The following is a 21,365-nucleotide window of genomic DNA, read 5'->3' as shown; positions in this document are numbered from 1 at the left end:
GCATGTGTGAAGTTTGAATGTAATTGGTCCAGATACAGGCCCGAACACGTGCATGCATGTAAAGACTCAAAGAGGTCAATCCATAAGTCCCAAGTTTTAGATACGACTGAACGGGGACTAACAAACTGACGGCCAATCATTTTAAATCAAACCATTAGAATGTAATAGATCAAGGCATGCCTGAGAAATGATTGAAGACCTGTCAAAATTGTTGGTCTTTGTGGACAAAAATGGCCTCCAGTTAGTCAATTGTCATAAAATGAAAAAATGACTCATCTTTGTGCTAACTTTGAACCAAATGAATGACCAGATGTCCTTGTATATAAGCTATAATCATGGCAATAAAACTGACATGGTCTTTTATACATAGTTCACAGAGATCACATTAATAACAGTACTTATAATATGTTTATTTGAATAAAAATAACATTAAAAAATATTCTAGCAAGTGTACCATAATTTTGATGATCTTCAAAAAGATTTCCACAAATTGATGCAGTCAAGATCCAAATTGTTTCTAAAAAGAAGATTTATATATTATGAAACACAATCCTTAAACTCAAATGCAATCATAAAACTAATCAGTAACTATGTACCACCAAATTTATTATAGAATTAACAAAATATTCTGTAATTTCTCTTATCTACTAGCGCATCTCCAACAGAAACGCATCAAGTCAAAACTACAATTTGGCTTCAGCACAACAAATGTATAACATGCTGTTGTCTGAAATGTATATATAAACAATTTCTCATCATAAATCTTATTTATGAATCAAGAGTTTCAAAGACAAAAACAAATTATTAATAATAGCTTGAATATAAGCATACCCAAAAACTGATGTTAGTTATAAACACATGCAAAAATAATGTACAATGATTTTCGAATTTTTTTATTTTGAATTGGTTTTCAGTTTGGAATTAAAGGGCGGTGGTCGTCGCGCTGCGCATGTGCGTCATTTATGTTGATAAACATTGATTTTTCTCACGCTTTTCCAATAGAAATCACAAGTATGAGGTTCGACCTGGGCGTGACTTGCACTAATTACCGCCGCTGACATCTTTGATACCTTCTAATCACCTAAAAAATACCTAATTAAAGCTTTATAACATCTCAGTTTGTACTGATCGGCGCAACAGTCAATATACCTTGGACATGCGTGGCGCGACAACTACTGCCCTTCGAATATACAGTTAACAACAACTTTAATACACAGCATGAAAAGAAATTCAGTAAATATATGGCTGTATCTAACTCTGGCATTCATTAGATAAAAAAAAAATAATATTGTTTAATTAATGAATGTATTATCAGCACGAGTAACATTCTTATTATACATTTACATAATGGAATACCATTATTGTTGCTGCTATTATGAGTATTGTAAATCAGCACCAAAAAAAAATGAAATTGCACATTTCTGCAAAAATAAAATATTAGATATGATGTTTTTTAGCTATATACCGGTATGTACATGTGGCAGCCATATCTACATCCCTCTGAATGTAACAAATTCACATTCATTGCTTATATGAATAATTTGCATCAAACCTTTTAAAAGTAGTAACATTACATTACAAAATTCATGACCCAACAGAAATTGGCATTTTAAAGCGAGAGGGTCGTCACCTGCACACACGCGAGAAATCAGTCATAAGTGACGATAACAACACACACTAAAAATGCAACGACTCTTGGGTAGACATGCTTGTTTGTAAATAATGACACGCTATGACCATCTGACGGATGCGCAGGTGATGACTCCCTCGATTTAATTACAAAATAACCTGTTATTTCTAAATATTAAAATAAGGAATTATCCTGTGTGTGACTATGGAAGAACACTTTTCCAAAACTTTTGATATGTATTATTCTAAAATGCATTTTCAATGAGATAATAAACATGGCCAGTTAAAAACTGTATGCTGTGAAACCATAATCTAAATAATACTTGTTTTTCATTGGGACGGATATTATAAAATTATCAACTTTTTTTATTTTATAATCTGCAATTTTCCATTGCCAAAATTGTTTAATCTGGACTAGATCACCTAAGTTGGATTTGGGGGTGATGGTGATGAGTAATATTGTAAAATGAAAATATGCTTGGGTTGCATATTGAGTAGAGTTACTAGAATCAGTACAATGAGGTGGAGTAACTCATTGTACATCATTGTAACACTGCCATCTTATGACAGAAAACATAGGCATAAGAAAGAAATAGTTATCCTTTGCAAATTCAATGAATCTGTTTACATACGAGATGTGTAACAAACACGTAAAACAAATATATAATGATAATCTGTTAATCATTTTTAACATCTTTCTTCAATTCGCGTATGGTCTGCGACAGCTTGTATTTGTTGCTGACCCTTTTAACACGTCCTTTTTTAGGATTGTTGTTCTTGGAAGCCATCTTTTCAAGCTCAATGACCTCTTCTTCGATGGCGCTCAGCAGCTGCTCTGCACTGTCATCAGGAATTCGAGAGTTCGTACGTTCTCCCTCACGAGAGGCCATGATCTGCATGCCGATATACATAACAGGTAATATGATAGAAAGCGTGACCATCACTTTCATCAGAACATCCACACCTTCTTTCTGATGGAACAACAGCCCCAATAGCCAGGGTATGGCGATGCTGCCCAGACACGTTGCGACTACAAATGACGCCATGGCTTTACCAGTCAGGAGTATGTACCGATCAGCAAATGCAATAGTGGTTGGGAAAATAGATGCCATGGAGAATCCCAAAAGTATGATGGCAAACCATAAAACCCCTGCATTAGAGTCGCCTAATACAACTAGTAGAATTCCTGACAGGAGCACCCCAAGCAAGTCTGGGGCGAGCATGAACATCGGTCGCATACAAAGAGCAAAGCAAATAGCCAGAAGGCGACCCAGTGCAAAAGCACCCCAAAACGCTGCATTGATGTAGCTAGCATTCTGTGAAGTAAAGTTCACATCAGTTTTTTTAGCAAAAGCATAAATGTATCCACCGTAACCCTCCTCCAACCCTTTATAAAAGAAGAAGAAAAGAAACAGACCGGTCAAGAATATAAAACGAAACAGAAGCTTCTCATCAGATGATTCTCTGCCAACACCAGCACTGACAGCAGCTCGCTGACCAGCTATTAGAAAGCGAGGACCAGAACAGAAAAACCAGAAGAAGGGCAGTGAAACAATGAGGCAGCAAACTGCAATCACCATGTAGGCTTTTTGTATACTGGATGCATGATTCAGAAATGTTGTATAGAATGAAATCACACTGCCTGAAGAACTATCTGTGGCATTTACAATGGATGAATCAGTTGATGGAATATTAGCCAGCATACTATCTCCAGAAACATTTTTGTTATCTGAACTTCCTGTATGCTCAATGCTTACAGTAGTGGATTGATTTGATGAATTATCATGATCATTAATGCCATTCTCAGGCCCATCTTTGTTATCTGGACTACTGGTATCCTTGCTAGTCGGAGTAATGGATTGAGTGGATGAAGTGCTGACAGTATCACTATTGCCATCTTGATGACCATCTTTGTTATCTGTATGATCAATGCTTACAATAGTTGAAGTGTTAAACAGAACATCACCATCACCTGAACCTACAATACTAGTAAAATTGGACATTGTCTCATTTTTATTAACATCTGTACTATTATTAATCACGTTATTAACAGAATGTCTTTCAACAGAAAGAATTTCAGTATTATTATTTGTCTGGTTGTATGACAAATAAGGCTCTGCAATGAGTGGTGATACAAATGCACCTAATCCAAAACTAAAATGCAAGGCTTGCACAAATGGTCCAGTTCTCTTGCCCCACAAGCTGATGCACACAATGTTGCCACCTGTAAGAAATGAACAATAAAAAGTCATTAAAATTTACCCTCATATTTTAGCCAGACATGTCAAGACGTAAATCTGTCCCCATTTTTGTATTTCATCCAAATGTCTTCACTTCTGCACTTATTTTCATCTCTAATTTGTATTTGTTTTTCATTTTAACTTAATTTTCACCATCTTCAACAGCCAAAGGTTCATTTATTCGACCACTATAAACCTGTGTTCACTGTTGATGAAATCAAACACTAATGGCGAATACTCTGGTGTGTTTGCATGGTAACTAGAACATGTAGTCGCATGTTTTAATCATACAGACAAGGTAAAAATAAAAGTGGTTATTATTATATTTAATTTCTCATTACTTAATTGTTTTAAACTTTCAAGCTAAGCTAATCTTATCAGTATCAAATTGCATCTAATTACACTTGGTTGGTTGCATGTTTCCACTGAAATAAGAGGTTCAGAACAAATGAAAATTACTCCTGTAAAATCTGGTTCTAAAATAGTGCAATGCAACAGAGGGAATGCGGCTTCCATTAGAGCATCTACACATATCAGAAATGATAAATATTTGGTTCTAAATTGTTCAAAAGAAATGGGTGCAACTTATATTAGAGATGAGGCATCCAATACAGATTTTACGGGACACATATTTAATAAATCTGATATTGTAGAGTCAGTCATAAGATATCTGTTGTACATAGACTTAAAAATGGCGTTGTTATTTAATTAATGCAGAGAAAACATTGAAACAATACTATTACCTGTGCTGTGGAATCCCATCGACATACCCCACACAGAAATAGTAAGTAGTAGCTTCCAGTACTTGCCACACCAAGGAACCAACACTGCCAAGATAGCCATCAATGCCAATGAGCTACCCATCAGCAAATGTTGATCAAATCTATCAAACGCAAAACCAGCAACCAATGAACCAACAAGCATGCCTGTATTTCGTACTGTGATTGCGTAGGAGACATCAGAAAAGTCTTTTTCCACATTAGTAGCAAGATCTAGTAATGTTGGTCCGAGGATGGAAGTGCAGAGACCCTATGAGAAGGAAAACACAGAAGGATATGAATAAACAAGTTACCAATGTAATAAAAAGAAATATTCAGTCAGAGTACTGCAATGCGAAGAAATGTGATGTGCAAATTCAAATCAAAGAAAGCTTACAAACAACTCCCAAAAAAACAAACTAATCATTCACCGATTTTGACCCAATACTTATCAGGTATGTGCATTTCCTGGAGAATCTATGTGCCAAGTTTCATTGTAATGTGATGATTAGTACTTGAGATATCAAAAGAGAGGCTGAAAATTGACTAATCATGCAAATTAGGTAATTAATATGCATGGCTTTTACCCAAACTAATCAGGTCTGCACGATGTCGCAGAACAACTATGTACCAAGTTTCATCTAAATCGAATGTGTAGTTCTTTAGCTAAAAATTAGTTAATTGTCATGCAAACTACATGCAGGTAATTAATAGGCATGGATTTAACCCAAAACTTAATCAAATCTGCACATTAGCCCAGAGCATATACAAATGTATGCATCAAGTTTTATCAAAATCCAACAATTGGTTCTTGAGATATCAGTGGAACAGGTTGATACACACTAACTGCAAAGACTCCCCTTGTGTGTTTTGCACATGGGTGTAAAAAAACTATCTGGAATTTGGTGAATACTGTGTATAACAAATTCTAGAAGGATGAAAGATAATTTCTTAGACAGCTTCTGTTATTGAAAAAATACAAAGAAATGCAGTAAAGACTTGGGTGTGTATAGATTGAATATCAAAATCTCATACTAAGATATACTACTGGTATATATAAATATATATTTTGTTATGAATCAAAACACTTTTCGCTGTGAAAAAAGTTTTTAATTTTTACAGCATGATAACTGATAAATGATAACTGCATTTAAAACAAGCACATACAATTGCCAGAGTAGACAAGAGCTTGGCTCAAATAAATACATTAAATAAATAAAAAATAACATACACATGTAACACAGTTCTCATATGCTTTCATATTGTACATAAATAGGAGGATTAGTACATGTATATAATGTGTATTTACCGGTACATAAGCATGAGATGACATTACATGTAAATGAAATATATCTAGGTACAAACTGAGATCAGGTTCCGGAATGGCAAGAATGCTGATTTGGATAAATTATGAGTGTAGTGACGTCTGTCAACAAACATACACAAGTGATTTGTGTAGTTCTTGTATTTGTATTTGTCATTGTCATGTTATTATTGGGAGCATAAATTGCATGCAGTATCATTTACTAAACTGCCATTAAAAATCAACATAGACTGCATAAACTTTCATATATATGTGTTGAGAAAAGAAAATGCGAGTTGCTTGTCACCATGTTGAATTTAAAAATTATGTGTGATACAAAATCATGATTGAGTATATTATCTGACATGATTATTATTGTGATTTCAAGTTCAAAGTCATCACCATTCCAGAATTCACAATGATTTTAATTGTTGTTACAGGTCTTGTTTGCAAATTTTAACAACTGCTGAAAAAATTCATGGTTTATGGTATAAATTGGTAATAAAATTTACAAAAGCCCAGTATCATTACCAAACTACTATTAGAAACCAGCTCTGTAAATTTTGTACTAAACTGCCCAAGCAATGGAGTCCAAGAGCGCCCTCATGTATTCATCTTTATTTATTCCCCTGTTTTAAATTAAAACTGAAATACATTTGTATTTTCACTATATCAGCTCTCCTTTGTCTCAAACTAGTTACATGCTAACCATATAGAAAAAGTGAAAATAGTCAACAGCATTTTGAAAATAAACAAGTCATTACACAATCCCTGTCGCAATTATGGGATATGTTATTCATGCCTAAGATAAAGTGACATAACCAAAAAGCAAGATGGCTGCAAGTCTGCCTTTTATCTGATCACAAATTGTATTGTTATGGACATGTATTGCTACATGCATAATATATGCAATCAGATCGGATATGCAAATCACTGGTCATGTGACAAGGTAAATTGTTTCTGAATGAATTGAGAGTGAATAATAGACTAAATAATCTAGTATCAACAAATCAGATTTATTAAATGATTTCTAAATTTGCAATCTATTATATGGTCACAAACTTGATATTTCTATTTTTCATATTTTTGTATCCAAACTCAAATAAAACTTATTTGTTATGGCGTAACCCAATGACACTCTTTCTAACCATGTTTTCATTGGTTGGAAATTAATGAGATCGAAACAAAAGATTTACTAAGTGACTAACGTACAACATACGCTTGAGAATATACAACTTCAAGCACCAGTTAAATTTACTCGCTTACATAATCATAACCTGTTGTACAAGATAATATTTTTTGCAACCAGACTCACTCATTATACCCCAAATAATCAATGCACATTTTTTTTTTAGATAAATTTATAATTATTTTTATTATTTTGATTTTTTGACTATGAACATTGACTACATCTTTTGGAAGATATTCATACGAATAAACAAAGGCAGGTATGTATGTGACAAAAATATGGGACAGTACATGGGTATTAGACACAGCAGTATGGCCAAAAAGAAAGATTACCTGCAGTAGACCATCTTTGATTCGATCATAAAATGAATCATCATGTATCCCTACAAGCCAGATGGCAATCTTTAATCAAATCACAAAATGAACATGTATCTATTTACGACACATGCATTAAATATCAATAAAAACCGTAAATCTGATCACAAAATGAAGCATTATAAACATGTATAATATATGTACCGAAAAAGCATGTTCAAGATACCACATTAAAAAAAATGATGATCAGCCATGAACATGAATGAGTATTCTGTTTGGTGATTTACTGAAACAATAATGTCCACCATTTTGATTCCCTACAATGTATGGCATCATAACATCTGTAGCAAAAAATGTAGAGAAAATGATTTCATCCATAACTTGAGAAATACTGATGCGAATTAGTTCAAATTCGCATTTTGGACATTACTTGTGGAATTAAGAATGTTGCAATGACACAACAAGTAAAAATATTGCCAAAAGGTAAATAAATAAAAATGGTTATTTTGATCATTGAAAATATAATGAAAGTTCTCTTTGTGCTCATCATATTAAAGCGGAGGGTTGTCGCGAGCGTGTCCTTGAAACTTGAGTTCCAAGTGGCGTATACAACAGATTGTTTATTTACATCAAAACACGTGTTCAGTGTAGTAGTAATATGGCCAAAAATAAAAACAGCCGTTATTCAGCCATCTTTGATCTGATTATGAAACACACTGATATGTATGATGTATGTGCCAAATACGGATGAAAATGGTACATAAATTGTGGAAATATAGTAGTAAGGCCAAAAGTTCAGATGGCTGTGAATCGGCCATCCTTGACCAGATTTTGAAACAAATTGTCATAGACATGCATCCTAACATGTATAAAGTACATGTATGTGCCAAATTTGAATGAAAACTGACAGAGCACGTCCAAGATACCACATAAAAAAAAACACAAGATGCCTGCCAGTCGATCATCTTTGATCCAATTGCGAAATAAATCGTCATGGACATGTATCCTAACATGTATAATCTATGTACCAAGTCTGAATGACAACTGACAAAGCATGTCAAAAATACAACATTTTCAAAAAACAAGATGGCTGCCAGTCGGCCATTTTGAATCTAATCACTAAACCACTGCATGTGCATATGCATATGTCCTACATAAGGTACTAGGCACATGCAAAGAATGAACGGAATCGGTCCACAGGATTCTGAAATATGACTCTGGACAGACTGACACACGGACGGTCGGGACATAAATCCTAACATGTATGATCTATGTACTAAATTTGAATGAAAACTGACAAAGCATGTCCAAAATACTACATTTTCAAAAAACAAGATGGCTGCCAGTCGGCCATCTTGGATCCAATTGTGAAATAAATCGTCATGGACATGTATCCTAACATGTATAATCTATGTACTAAGTTTGAATGAAAACTGACAAAGCATGTCCAAAATACAACATTTTCAAAAAACAAGATTACTGCCAGTCGGCCATTTTGAATCGAATCGGTAAACCACTGCGTGCATATGTCCCACATAAAGTACTAGGCACATGCAAAGAATGAACGGAATCGGTCAAAGGGATTCTGAGATATGACTCCGGACGGACGCACAGACGGAGACCGAATTATAAGTCCCCGTTTTCGGACTTCGTCCGAACAGGGACTAATAAAAACATTTTTTTGTATAAGCTACTCTCATTGGTTATTGATTGATTGTGTAGAAGTCATTAATCGTTTCATGTAATTTAAAGACTTTGACATCGAAAAATAAAATTGAACATTCTGTAATAAATGATCTGTTATTACAGATCTGTTATGACTTCCTAGAGCAGGTGTCCCCTAGAGTTCAGTTTATTTTTATCTTGTGTTTTCTTGTACAGCACCCCCAGCAGGCTTATTCAACATCAGTCAGCCATTTTGTTGTTTCCTCCATGCTCTCGTCAGTCACAATTCTGTTTTTACACAACATAAATTATCCTCACCCACCAAATATTTACCTTATTCTATAATTTATGTGACAGTTTTCGCTTTACCGTACTTTCCTGTAATTTGCCTTTTGTTCTACATGTATTTCACTCTAGCTTACCTTCTTTGTATTACAATTTGGTGTAATGCTTGTGTTTTAGTTTGTTCTGTAATAAAGCATTGTCTTCTCTGACAACAAGGTGTTGCATTTTATTTTAGCAGTAGTAAATTGAGTGCAACAGCATTGAAAAATAAATAATATAATGTTGAAACAAGCTAACATATGGTTAACAATTAATCAGACTTGTCATGTATTAGCACTACGCACTGTCAAATAATTTGTGGAATTGTTACTAAAGGCGCATGACAAACGGTATTACATCATTCATGCAAACCATTGCTTTATTAAACCATTGATATATTAAAATTAATTTAAGCATATTTGTTATAGTTATATAATTAGGAAATGTAAACAAAAACTACACTGTCACATCTGTCAACCCATAACATATAATTGAATTCAATACAGAGCATACACACCATGTGTGTAACGTTAATTTTATCTGGTATTGTTGAAGAGGCAGCTTTCAATATCAAGGACTGTATATAATATCCTGTACACCTGTTGCTTTTTACAATAAAATGCTAAGTGTTTAGTATTATGAATTCTAATATGCAGCGATCACAGCTTAATTTGTTTGTATTGAAAATCAACCACACTGCCAGCTACAAATAAGTGTAAAAATCACTTAATGTCATTTTATAGTACTATATATATAAATTCAGCATATATTGTCTTTGAAGTGTGCTACAGTGCCCTGGAAATGTTGAATCACCAAAAGGTCACCACCCATCAAGTTTTTCAATAAAGCTTTGCTGTTGCCATGGATATACAATACTGGTAAGTCAATACTCATTTTTCATGTGCTTATTTTTTAGTGTTTCAGATATTTTTATTCAGATTTGCTTTTTCTAACCCAAATAAAAAGACAGTTTTTCTGTAATGATCTAAAATATTAATAACATTTTTGATTCAGCATACTCTTAATTTTAATCCAATATTTTCAAAATGGAGTCTCCTTAAAACAAAGCTGCAGGTGTATAAAAAAAAAAAAAATCACACTGCATAGTGATATATCAGAAAGCGGAGTGCTTTATTTTTTTGTAGTATACAATCATGATTATTTATAGAATACAATTTCGATGTAAGTTTACTACCGGTAGTTGGATATGATTTAAGTTTAATTCTTGCCTAAACAATTATTTAAAGTGCCTGTGAAATGCTCACATTTGTAAAAAAAAAAAAAAAAATTAAATAATAAAATCATCTCAGAGTAAAATTGAAAAAAAGCTCCTGAATTCTAGCCATGCCCCTTTTAATGTCAAAGACGACAGTTGCCAGGTTTCCTCAAACATCAGACAAAGAAGGAAGCCATGCAAGTGCCATGTACTGAATACCATAAAAACTTGTAGTTGTAAAACTAATGCCTTTACAAGCATGTGAATTACTAGTATGCTAATTAAAACCATGATTTTGTTGTCTAGGAATTAATAGAATGTCTGTCATGTTATTGGAGACAAAATATTGGTCTTCTGCTGGCACTATACTGTGTATTTATGCACAGTCAGTATTCCAATATGTGATCACTAACATATGATCGCCACTTAGTGAGTGGCGTTGGCGGTTGAAATTTAAAACTGAAGTCCAGTAAAATTTCAAATGAATCTCCCTGAATTTCCGTCTACAGTGAATGTGTTTACCATCTTATGCATCAAGTATGATACAGGGTCAAGCAGCTGACAAATAAAAAACATGCTTCCATGTATCAAGTCATTGAATGCATTAAAAAATAAGGTTCCAATGACCTGAGGTCCCACCTTTAGCCTCAAAGCAAATAATAATTATTATTCTTACTACATATCTGTATTTGCGTTTATGTTGTGGGTAAATTGAATTAAGTTTTGGTGGATCATTAATAGTTCAATGCATTGTACGTGTTACCTGCATAAAGATACCTGTGATCACCAAGTGATTTTAACCAGACAAGTTGTACTGTGGAATATGAATCAAATATTTAATTGTACAACATGCTTGCCATAAATGATTTCCACGTTAATTTATAGTCTTCAAATAGAGAGAAAACTCAAAATATACCATAGTAAGTCACGATGACAGGTCATGAAATTAATATATATATGGGTTTGAACTCTCGTAAATGAGTTGTTACTGTACTAATAACACAATGTAATATCAGTCATCCAAGATTATGAAACAAGCAGCCTCTCGGCTGAGATAGCTCCGCTGTTAGCAATACACATTTCAATTAAAGAACAGAAGATATCATTAGAAAATGAACAATATGCATAGTATCAATGCAATGGGACTTGCTGTTTTCAACAAGAATTCAAAAATATCATTTTTCACCATAAATGATTGTGATTTTTAACAAGAAGTTGAAAATATCAATTTTTACAAAAATGTTCATCAAAATTAGAGAATTGAAGATATCATCATGAAATGAACAAATCTGAGAGAGGTCCACATGTAGTACCTATATATGTAATATCAAAGCAATTGGACTTGTGGTTTTTAACAAGAAGTTGAAAATATCACTTTTTACCAAAAATGACAAAAATATTCACCAAAATTAGAGAATTGAAGATATGATCACGAAATGAACAAATCTGAGCGAGGTCTACCCAAGGTACATATACACCAAGTATCAAAGCATTCAGGCTTGTAGTTTTCAAGAAGAAGTGGAAAAAGTAAAACATTGACACGGACGACGGACAATCACTCATATGATAAGCTCCGCTCGACAAAGTCGACAGCGGAGCTAAAAATGAAAATTAGTAAAAAAAATTGTAGACAATAAATTGGGATGTGAAGTGTTCTCCAGAACTGCCTTAAAGTGTCTGTGAAATGGCTGCTATTTTCACGCCTAAAATTATCCATTGATGCATAAATATTATTAATTTTTATGTTTCTAAGCATGAATTATTTTTTTAAGTGAAAAAATGTGTTTTAAACTCAGTCTATGGCAACTTTATTTTTGTGTATTTTAAAACGAGGCTCCTCATTAGCTTCTCATTTGCAAACAGAAATTCCCCTTGTGACGTCAGAAGGGGAAGTCGCATGGCAGCTTGCATTGCCGATACGTGTAAATAAGGCATATTTCTTGTGCAGTTTTCTCGTCTTTGACTAAATTTAAACTTATGTACTTGTTCGTCGAGGAAGAATGGACCATAATTAACACATAGTATCAATTTTTGTTGCATAGGGTTGAGTTAGATGCGAAATATGTCGGTTCTGGTGTAGCTGGTCACCGTGATCATCACCGACACCGGCGCACGTTTGTACACTGTCACTGGACAAAATAGAATTTGACGTTGGAATTATCTCGTTATTTAGCAGGTTACTAGACACGTCACTACACTGTTTTATTAAAACTTTCAAAATTAAAATAAAAGAGAACATATTTTGACATTCTAAACATTAGACTATAGTGATCACTATAAAATAATTAAAAAAACGACCAATCACAGTTACTAAATATATGACAGCCGCGTAGAAATAAATTGACATTTTGTTGAAATAGGTGAACGAGTCAGGTCACGAGGGCAAGTGCATTAGAAGCACCGTTTAATTGGATAACAAAAATAATCCAGATCGACACACATACAGATAAATTCAGAGTGGATTGGAGTTAGCGTGATCCATGGCGTGATTGTCTTAATTATAACATCGTATTAAAACTTTATTTGGTGGAAACACATTGACCAAGCCTGGATTCTTATTTCATAAATTATTACCCAGACAAGCTGCAAGCATGGAGGTAAAAAAAGAACAGAGGTGTGAATTCGACATTCAACACCAATCACCAAACAATTCAGAAACTTTTAGCCTTCGAAAATGAAAACAATCAGCAGTGTGTAAGGCTGTGTAATTTCCTGTTTGCCCGACGCTTCGATTTCGTGTCACTGTCAAAATTATTGCTACCTTTTACTTAACAGGAACTAAATGGTCTCTATAAAACGATAATCAGGATCGCAGAAAAAGTCAACTCATTTGAAACACTTCCCTATCTCTTCTGAAATCCGCCTCGGTGATCATGGGCTCGTTCGGAATCTATTTCTTTCAAAAGTGTTGCGCCAGGTTTACGTTGTCGGCGTTTCTCTTTAAACCTAGTCGCTTTTTTTCATGGACGAGGACAGTTTTTCAAAAAATGTATGTACAAGTATATCGTTTAAAAGTACATATACTGAATGACCAGTGTTATTACGGCTCAGGGGTATGACTTCCTCTCACATTTTGTCATTTGGTGGCGCACCTTCAGCGAGAGTCGGAAATCCGGAAACAGTAGACCATTTCACGATAGGTGGGCGTGGTTACAACACGAGAAATATCCCAAATTTACTTGGATACGAGTAATCATTTTCAGCAAATATATCAATAACTACCCATTTCAGTGGGACACAGATCTAAAATGGGAAACGTGAGGGTGGGCATTGCACAGGCACTTTAAAGTGCCTATGCTGTACAGCAATGTCCCCTGGTGACATCACAAGTGGAGTACTTATATGCAAATGAGGACTAATGAGAAGCCTTATTGCTGTGAAATCCAATAAATGACTGGTAGTAGACAGCAATTTTAAAACTCATTTTTTTTATTAAAATATCTATTTTGTGCTAAGACATATAAAGTATGATAATAATCATATACCAATAAGTGATTTGGGACATCAGGAATACAAGAGTTTCATAGGCACTTTAAAATCATTTCCAATCATTGGGTTTATTCAAATCAAAGTGTTAATTTAAACTGTTAATGTCCTTTGAAGGCAGACAACAGTGTTTGTGAGATATGATTACATATAACATTTATATGCATAGTAAACGATGAGCGGGTTATTCAAATTATATGTCCCATGATGCATTGGTTCAATCATGGAGGATTGCAGAGCTGCTCTTTAACAGTTTTCACAAAAATGTTTTTAAAAAGATGATTGATGACCTCCTTGACAAGCAGCAGCTCTTAATGTGAACACATAGTCAGCTGACTATAGCTGAGCACCGGCTACTTCAGTATTTACAACAGCTGCATATCAGGAACAGTAAAATAAATCTCCTCCAAAAATGTTGCTTGGTAATATAGAGATTTTAGTAGGATAGCTCCTCTAATCACTGACTATACCAGAGGTTTTTCGAGAAAAAAAACTGCAAGAGGGAGCACTGCAATTCAGCGGTGCCACTAAGTAGGGGAGATAGGGTTCTCCCTACCTGAGTGTGGAGTTTTTGATGATTATATCTTAAAATGGAGCATTCTATGGCTTCCTTGGGGCCAAAATTACTATCAGACAGGTCACAGTTGAAGACTGTGGCCACATGTGATCCCTGGTCAATCAGAATTTTATTGTTGCAAGAGGATCTGCTCCTCAAGGTAAGGGGGTGAATGGCCAAGGGCACTGCTCCACTGTTCCCTTGTTTAAAAAAAATCCCTGCATACTGTGTTAATTTCAATAGCCAATTTCAAAACAAAACTCATTGAAAATGTAATTTTTCATAAGAAATGTTATGATCATTGCATCTCACTCCAGTTGCATACCCTCCCTGGTTCTAAGTACTACGTGTTATGTCGATACTCACCAAACCAAGGAATCCAGCACAGAGTAACCCAGTCTTGATACATCGATGTGGTGTTTTACCATCTGTGAACTGTGTCTTTTTGGTCTGGTTATTCAGAAGTCCAGTTCTATCCTCTTTACCATCTGGCTGTTCATATAGCACGTCTTCATCTTCAAAGTCAAAACTGTTGCGATCCATACTGACAAATGTAGTCACACCTGACTGACTGCAAGGGAAATGAGACAGTATGGGTTTATTGCAATAGATAATTGTAAAAACAGTCAGAGTTACAGGAGAATCGTTTTCTCTTAGGTACAAGGTTTGTCATGATTACGCATATTTCCATATACGACACATAAATGCTACTGTTCCCATCTTTACTTTGTTTTGAAACTGTGTGCCAAAAATGAGTTGAGATTTCCGGTTGGGACTAACTGGCGGTGACTAAATTTGAATATGGAAGAAAACATTCAAACAAATTAAAACAATGGGGCATCTAGTGACTGTTGGACTATTGTCTACACATGACACCCCTGTCGATTATATGGATTTGAATATACATGTGAAAATGGGCATGGCAAAGCAACCAATACAAGCCTTTGGCTATGGACTGAGGTTCTGGGAACAGTACATCGTTTCATTAGAGCGAAAAAAGCCTATGTTAGTTGATTATGCAAGAAATTCATATGGTGAATACTATTGGCTTTGTAAGTAATTGTACTTATGTTAAAGCCTGTAAATATCAGTTCAATGGGCATACCATTATACTGACTGCTGTCTTGATACAATAAGTTTCTTGAAATAAGAACAATATAATAAAACGATCCTATTCTTTGAGTAATGAAACTTCCTCACAAATTTGTGTAGATCAATGTACATATTTTAATGATCACACAGGAAGACGAATCTGATTAAAATTCGATGCAAGTACGCTAAAATATCAATTAACAGCATAAAATTTATCCACAATGTGTGAGTGTACCCAGTAGAACTGCGAACAGGCGCAGCTTGTTTGACCTCTGCACTATTCGTTTTAGACGTTATTTGAACCCAGAACTTGTGGTAGTTTTTTTTATTTATTTATTTAGTCAGTATTCATGGGATTGAAGATGCATGCATAATACCCACACATTTCATTTCCTGTAAACGAGTTCGGAGCCCATTTACAGACTCAGAAATATTGAGAGGAATAAATTACCCACAAGTCTGTGCGCATTTCCCTCAAACATGACAGATTCATGCAGAACATCAAATGCATTCAAAACATTTCAAACACTTCATCAGATATATACCGGGTATATATTGAACCAGAGGTAAATTACTTGGGGTTTGCAACTCGCATAGTACTGTATGGTGACATCATGTCAAGATCCCATTGAAGTCTCATCTCGTAGATAGCGAGACTGAGGCTACGACCTTCTGACATGATATATATCAATGTTCAAGGTTTGTAATGAAAAAATAAAACTTTTCTTGTCACTATCATAGTGAAAACTGTAATACATCGAAAATGTACAGAAAATATAGTTCTCGTAATCCGTCATATCGTGGGCAGATATTTTGATCCACCTGGATATCCCAGTATCCTAGTTACCTCGGGCATACGCATTCGCATTTTTCTGAGTTGGAACGCTTATGCGAGAGCGAGATTGTAACGGGATCTTGGTATCATGTCACCGTAGTTGCAAACCCCAAGTAATGTACCTCTGATTGAACGTATCATCATTCTGTTTAAATTTGTAAAGCATGAAATACTGTAAATGCATGAATTATTGACTGCTCTTTAATTTTGTTTCTTTCGCTGATAAGTAAAATCCACTAAAATACATCGATGTGAATAATATATTGGAGTGCATCCCTCTAAAATTACATTAAAATTAAATTCTAGTGAATTTGATCAAATATCAAATAGTGAAATCAAACATCAATGAAAGTTAAAGCTTATACAGTATGTGAATTTCACCGTGTTAAAATCAAGTGTAATCTTGACTTCAATAAGGCTAAATCAACACATTTTTTAGAAATGGCCTAAAAATATTAGGTAGGTATAGGCAAGGAGTTTTATTTTATGAGTTGTACTCAGTAGGTTTTTGTGAGAACATACTCATGGTTTAATTATTGACACCGAACTTAGTTTACAGAATATATTTCCTTATTACAACTGGGTGCTAGTCATTTGATAAAAAATAAATTGCAACATTGGGGGAATGACAGGAAATATTTGCATGAAATAAACTTGTAAATTTCCCGAAAAAATAGGTAGGGTTACGGAAAATACAGTAATGATTATTTTATTACTGTAAAGTGTTCGTCATTATTATTGAAATTATCCATTTTCATTTCAAATTGTAATTGTTACTAATTCTGAATATAGTTGTTTTCAATGCTGTTGAATTCAAAATTATAGCCTACTTAAAATTATTGCATATGTTCATAGTTTGCCATTTGCTTGTAAAATTATTTATGCCTCATAGAAGTTTTATAAATATTATTTATTATATATATTTTTTTAGTCCTGCCTTCATAAAATTCACAATACTCACTGAGTAGTGGGTTATCGTGTAATATTGATTGCATTCAATGTAGGACTGAGCAACAAAACATTACCATGGATGGGTTGATTGATTGAGATGAAATCCTACCAACTATCATATCTATGTAATGTAATTAATACGCCATACAAATCTATTCACGTGTACGTACATGCATTCACACAGGCATTCACGTAGGTCACCGCCACTGACAATGTTTGCATATTCAGTACATGTAATTAAAATTATCATAGCAAAATAACTACAACGAAAAAGACGAGAAACAGTCAAAATACGTTACATGCATCAACAGTAAACCTTTTCGTATTATCTGATTAAATTACCCACCATTGCTCGCGTTGTCACTGTTTTCTGATGTTATGCGAGGTCTCAAATTTCTACCTTCGAAAGTTTTGATCTTGAAGTTACGATTATGTGTCAACATTGAATGTACAGCATGAAATTAAATCGCCTCTTACATATAGCTGCAAGGTGTAATTCAAGTCAATTGTTGGACAAATGACGAATTTGTTGCTGTTAGACAAAATGTCCCGCCAAACAGTGACTTGCGACTCGGGCTCTGCGTAAGAAACATGCTACTTATTTTGCAAATTTTCCCCGTATATACAACGCCCCGAATATCCTGGAAATACAAACCTGTTGATTTCGAAATCAGCAAATGCTAATCTTGATTCCACTGGCGGTAACGTAAGTGTCAAAACAGGGTACGATTATTTTAATTGCAACACTGGTAGCTGATACTGGTAAATTAACGACAAACGTGCCCCATCCACGTAAACTTCCGGGTAACGAAAACACACACGAAACAAACTAACAGCCGTGTGATTATGTTGATTCGATATTCAGACGTGCACACAGCGGGCGCTTCGAGAAAATATTGGAAAAGTAACCACATCAGGTGCAGTCAACGAAGCTGTTCGTGAAAAAATGTGTTCACAGGGGATTTTTAGCGGGCAGGCAAAATAAAACATCTTCAGTGGGAGGGAATTAAAAATAGGGTTTCTCAGAGGGGAATTCCAGTAGGAGAAGATTTTTATTCAGAGAGCAGGCAAGTTCCATTTTTAGATTGAGCGGGTAAGGGCAAAATCACTGATTATACATTGTATTTTTCAGAAGTGCAAAATTTGAACTTGGGTACAACTCTCTTAATAAAGAGCGTTGTCGGTGAAATGGGTTATGGGGAACAAAAACTGAGTGGGAAAAGAGCAGTGGGAGAAAAACCGATTGAAGAGAAGGCAACGGGGAACAAAAACTGAGTGGGGAGAGGGCAGTGGAAGCAAAACCGAGTGGGGAGAGGGCAGTGGGAGCAAAACCGAGTGAGGAGAGGGCAGTGGGAGCAAAAAACAGTGGGAGGGCAATTTAATTTGGTTGAGAGGGAGGGGAGTTGCGAACAGCTTGACCTCTCCCCTCCAAATTAATTAAGCCTTAATAATGTTCATAAATTAAGTTACTGTTGATCAAACATAAAAATCAAACATTTTTGAAAATTTACTCGTTGACTGCACTTGCCACATGCCATTCACGAGGCTCAGAAGATTTTATGTAATCTTCTTCAATCTTTCATTCAGCAATTTTGAGAAAAGATCAAAATGTTTAATTATTCAATTTACTCACGAATGTTTATCAGTGAGCATGTGTACACTTTCGCGCCAATTGAGTTGCCGACGGGACCGGCCGACGGGGTTGCCGATTACTGGTTTTTCCAACCCACCTTCCGTGTTAGGCTGGTTGCTATGCATTTGGTCGTTACAATAGTTTTCATAGAGGTTTATTGTTCTGTGTTCATTCTTTCTCAATTATTTTTTTATTTTATTGTTTTATTAGACGCATAAAATCCTTAGGAAAGGATAAAAAGGGTCTTACAGAAAAAAATTAAAACAAACTACAATCTAAAAAAGAAAACAGAAAATAAAAACTTTTCTAAAAAATAAAACAAATCAAAAACAATAAAGACAATTTGCAGCCAATGGTGAGTACAGAATATAGAATGAACACAAAATGTGGCCTAATACACTGATAGTTGTTGCTGTTTTGTTCCATAGCTGTTTTTTAGGAAGACTGCTAAGGCTGGTGCTAGAGTATGGTTTGCCATAATCAAAATGAATTTATTCTGACTATTTTCTTTATCAAAATTTTGAACTTTATTTTGTGCAGTCAGGAATAATTTGTCCCTATGGTGACTGTAAGCTGGACATTTCATTACAAAATGTTGCTCATCCTCAATTATAGTTTGGCTGCACATATCACATGTTCTTTTATCCAGCGGCACATTATTATGTCTGCCTTTCTCAATTTTAAGGTCATGGTTGCTTGTCCTGAAATTTGCAATTAACCTTCTAAGACCATGGTTCTGCATATTAATTAGGTAATTTTCAATTTTTAAATCTTGTTTGAAAAGTATGTATGTTCTTAGTTTGTTTTTAGCCAAGGTTTGTTTTCTATTATCATTATGCATGTCTAAGATCCATTGGTTCTCAAATGATTTGTTTATTTTTTTTATGAATAAAGTCTAAATTTTTCTTATTTATTTTTTCACTTGAGTTTACAATGGTGACAACATGATCTATATCTTGCATGAGGGTTTCTGCACTAGTAAACCATTTACTTTTTACATTCTTATTTACTAAGTAGGCTTTTCTTAGTAATGTGTTATCAGAGTTTGTTACCCGGTTGAAATATTTAAGTCGTTGTTTCTTGATAAAACAGTCAATGGGGTACCTTCCTAGCTCACCATAAACAGCCATTTTTGGTGTGAATTTTGGGACCAAAAATGAACCGACAAAATGAAAGATGGACATCCTCAATTGCAGACTTAGTTGTGCTTTCATCACTCCAAGCATCACTACCATATACAATAATGGGTCTTACCAGTTTGTCAAATAAAGATAGTTGGAGGGGTATGTTTAGTGAGTTGTCATAACCAAGTTTGCATTTCAAAGCAAAGAGAGCTTTCATCCCTTTATTTTTTAAATTATTGATACCCTCTTTATGTTTGCCATTATCACTTATAGTTATACCCAGGTAATTAATTTGCTTAACAATGGCAATTTCTTTTTCAGCGAAGAAGAATATATTATTGCTCAGAGCTCTGTTTGATTTATTGAATACAATAACCTTTGTTTTCTCTGTATTAACAGCCAGGCGCCATTTTGACGTATGTATTTTTAAGTTGTCCAAACAGTTTTGTAGCCCCCTAGCAGATTTAGATAAAATGACAACATCATCTGCATATAGGAGACTACTTACTTTTAAATTATCAAGAACCGGGGAGTCACAGTTTTCAGAGTTGAAACAGTCAGGTAGATTATTTAAGAAAATGTTAAAAAGAGTAGGGCTAAGATTGCACCCTTGTCTGACTCCAACTGTTGATTTAAAGCTCTCAGTTAAACCCTCTTTTGTTTTAATTCTGTATCTGTTGTTTTCATACATGTTTTTTATTATATCAAACATTTTACCTGATATGCCATTTTTATGGAGTTTGAAATAGAGACCATTATGCCACACACTGTCAAACGCCTTTCTAAAATCTATGAAGCAAGCATAGATTTTGTTAGACTTTGAGGTTATGATATCTTTTGAATGGCTATTATTATAGAGATATTTTTTTGAGTATGATTTTTGTTTATTTACGTGTTCATACCCTCTTTGTTGTCGGGCACAGATGGCTTGTATGTAAGCCAATGTTATCGTTTTCCACTCTTGTTTTTTTTTATTTGTTCTCATTGTATTTCGATAACATAGAATCATTATTATATTATCATTTTTTTTTAATTTGGTAACGGGAAAAA

General features: G+C 34.5%; 1 protein-coding gene across 1 annotated transcript; it reads right to left on the bottom strand.

The window, feature by feature from the left end:
• Positions 1-389: 389 nt before the first annotated feature.
• On the bottom strand, positions 390-18,355 carry LOC100375503 (sodium-dependent glucose transporter 1A-like). Its single transcript, XM_002730910.4, has 4 exons — positions 18,214-18,355; positions 15,047-15,251; positions 4,613-4,898; positions 390-3,853 (listed from the first exon to the last, which is right to left on the bottom strand). Exons 2-4 carry the CDS (start codon positions 15,221-15,223, stop codon positions 2,307-2,309), a joined length of 2,010 nt encoding a protein of 669 aa, XP_002730956.1. The 5' UTR covers positions 15,224-15,251; positions 18,214-18,355; the 3' UTR covers positions 390-2,306.
• Positions 18,356-21,365: the final 3,010 nt, after the last annotated feature.

Source organism: Saccoglossus kowalevskii, chromosome 7 (assembly GCF_978046115.1).
Source record: "Saccoglossus kowalevskii chromosome 7, keSacKowa6.1, whole genome shotgun sequence".
NCBI lineage: Eukaryota > Metazoa > Hemichordata > Enteropneusta > Harrimaniidae > Saccoglossus > Saccoglossus kowalevskii.
The sequence above is the reverse complement of the archived record's forward strand: the minus strand, read 5'-3'. Positions and strand labels throughout refer to the sequence as shown.

What these genes read in the sequence shown, in the direction of transcription:
- LOC100375503 (XM_002730910.4), bottom strand. Translation starts at nt 15,223, where the DNA reads ATGGATCGCAACAGTTTTGACTTTGAAGATGAAGACGTGCTATATGAA. An exon ending in GTGCTGGATTCCTTGGTTTG is followed by an intron (nt 4,899 to 15,046) that starts GTGAGTATCGAC and finishes TCCTTCTCATAG; the next exon opens with GGTCTCTGCACTTCCATCCT. An exon ending in GATGGGATTCCACAGCACAG is followed by an intron (nt 3,854 to 4,612) that starts GTAATAGTATTG and finishes CATTTCTTACAG; the next exon opens with GTGGCAACATTGTGTGCATC.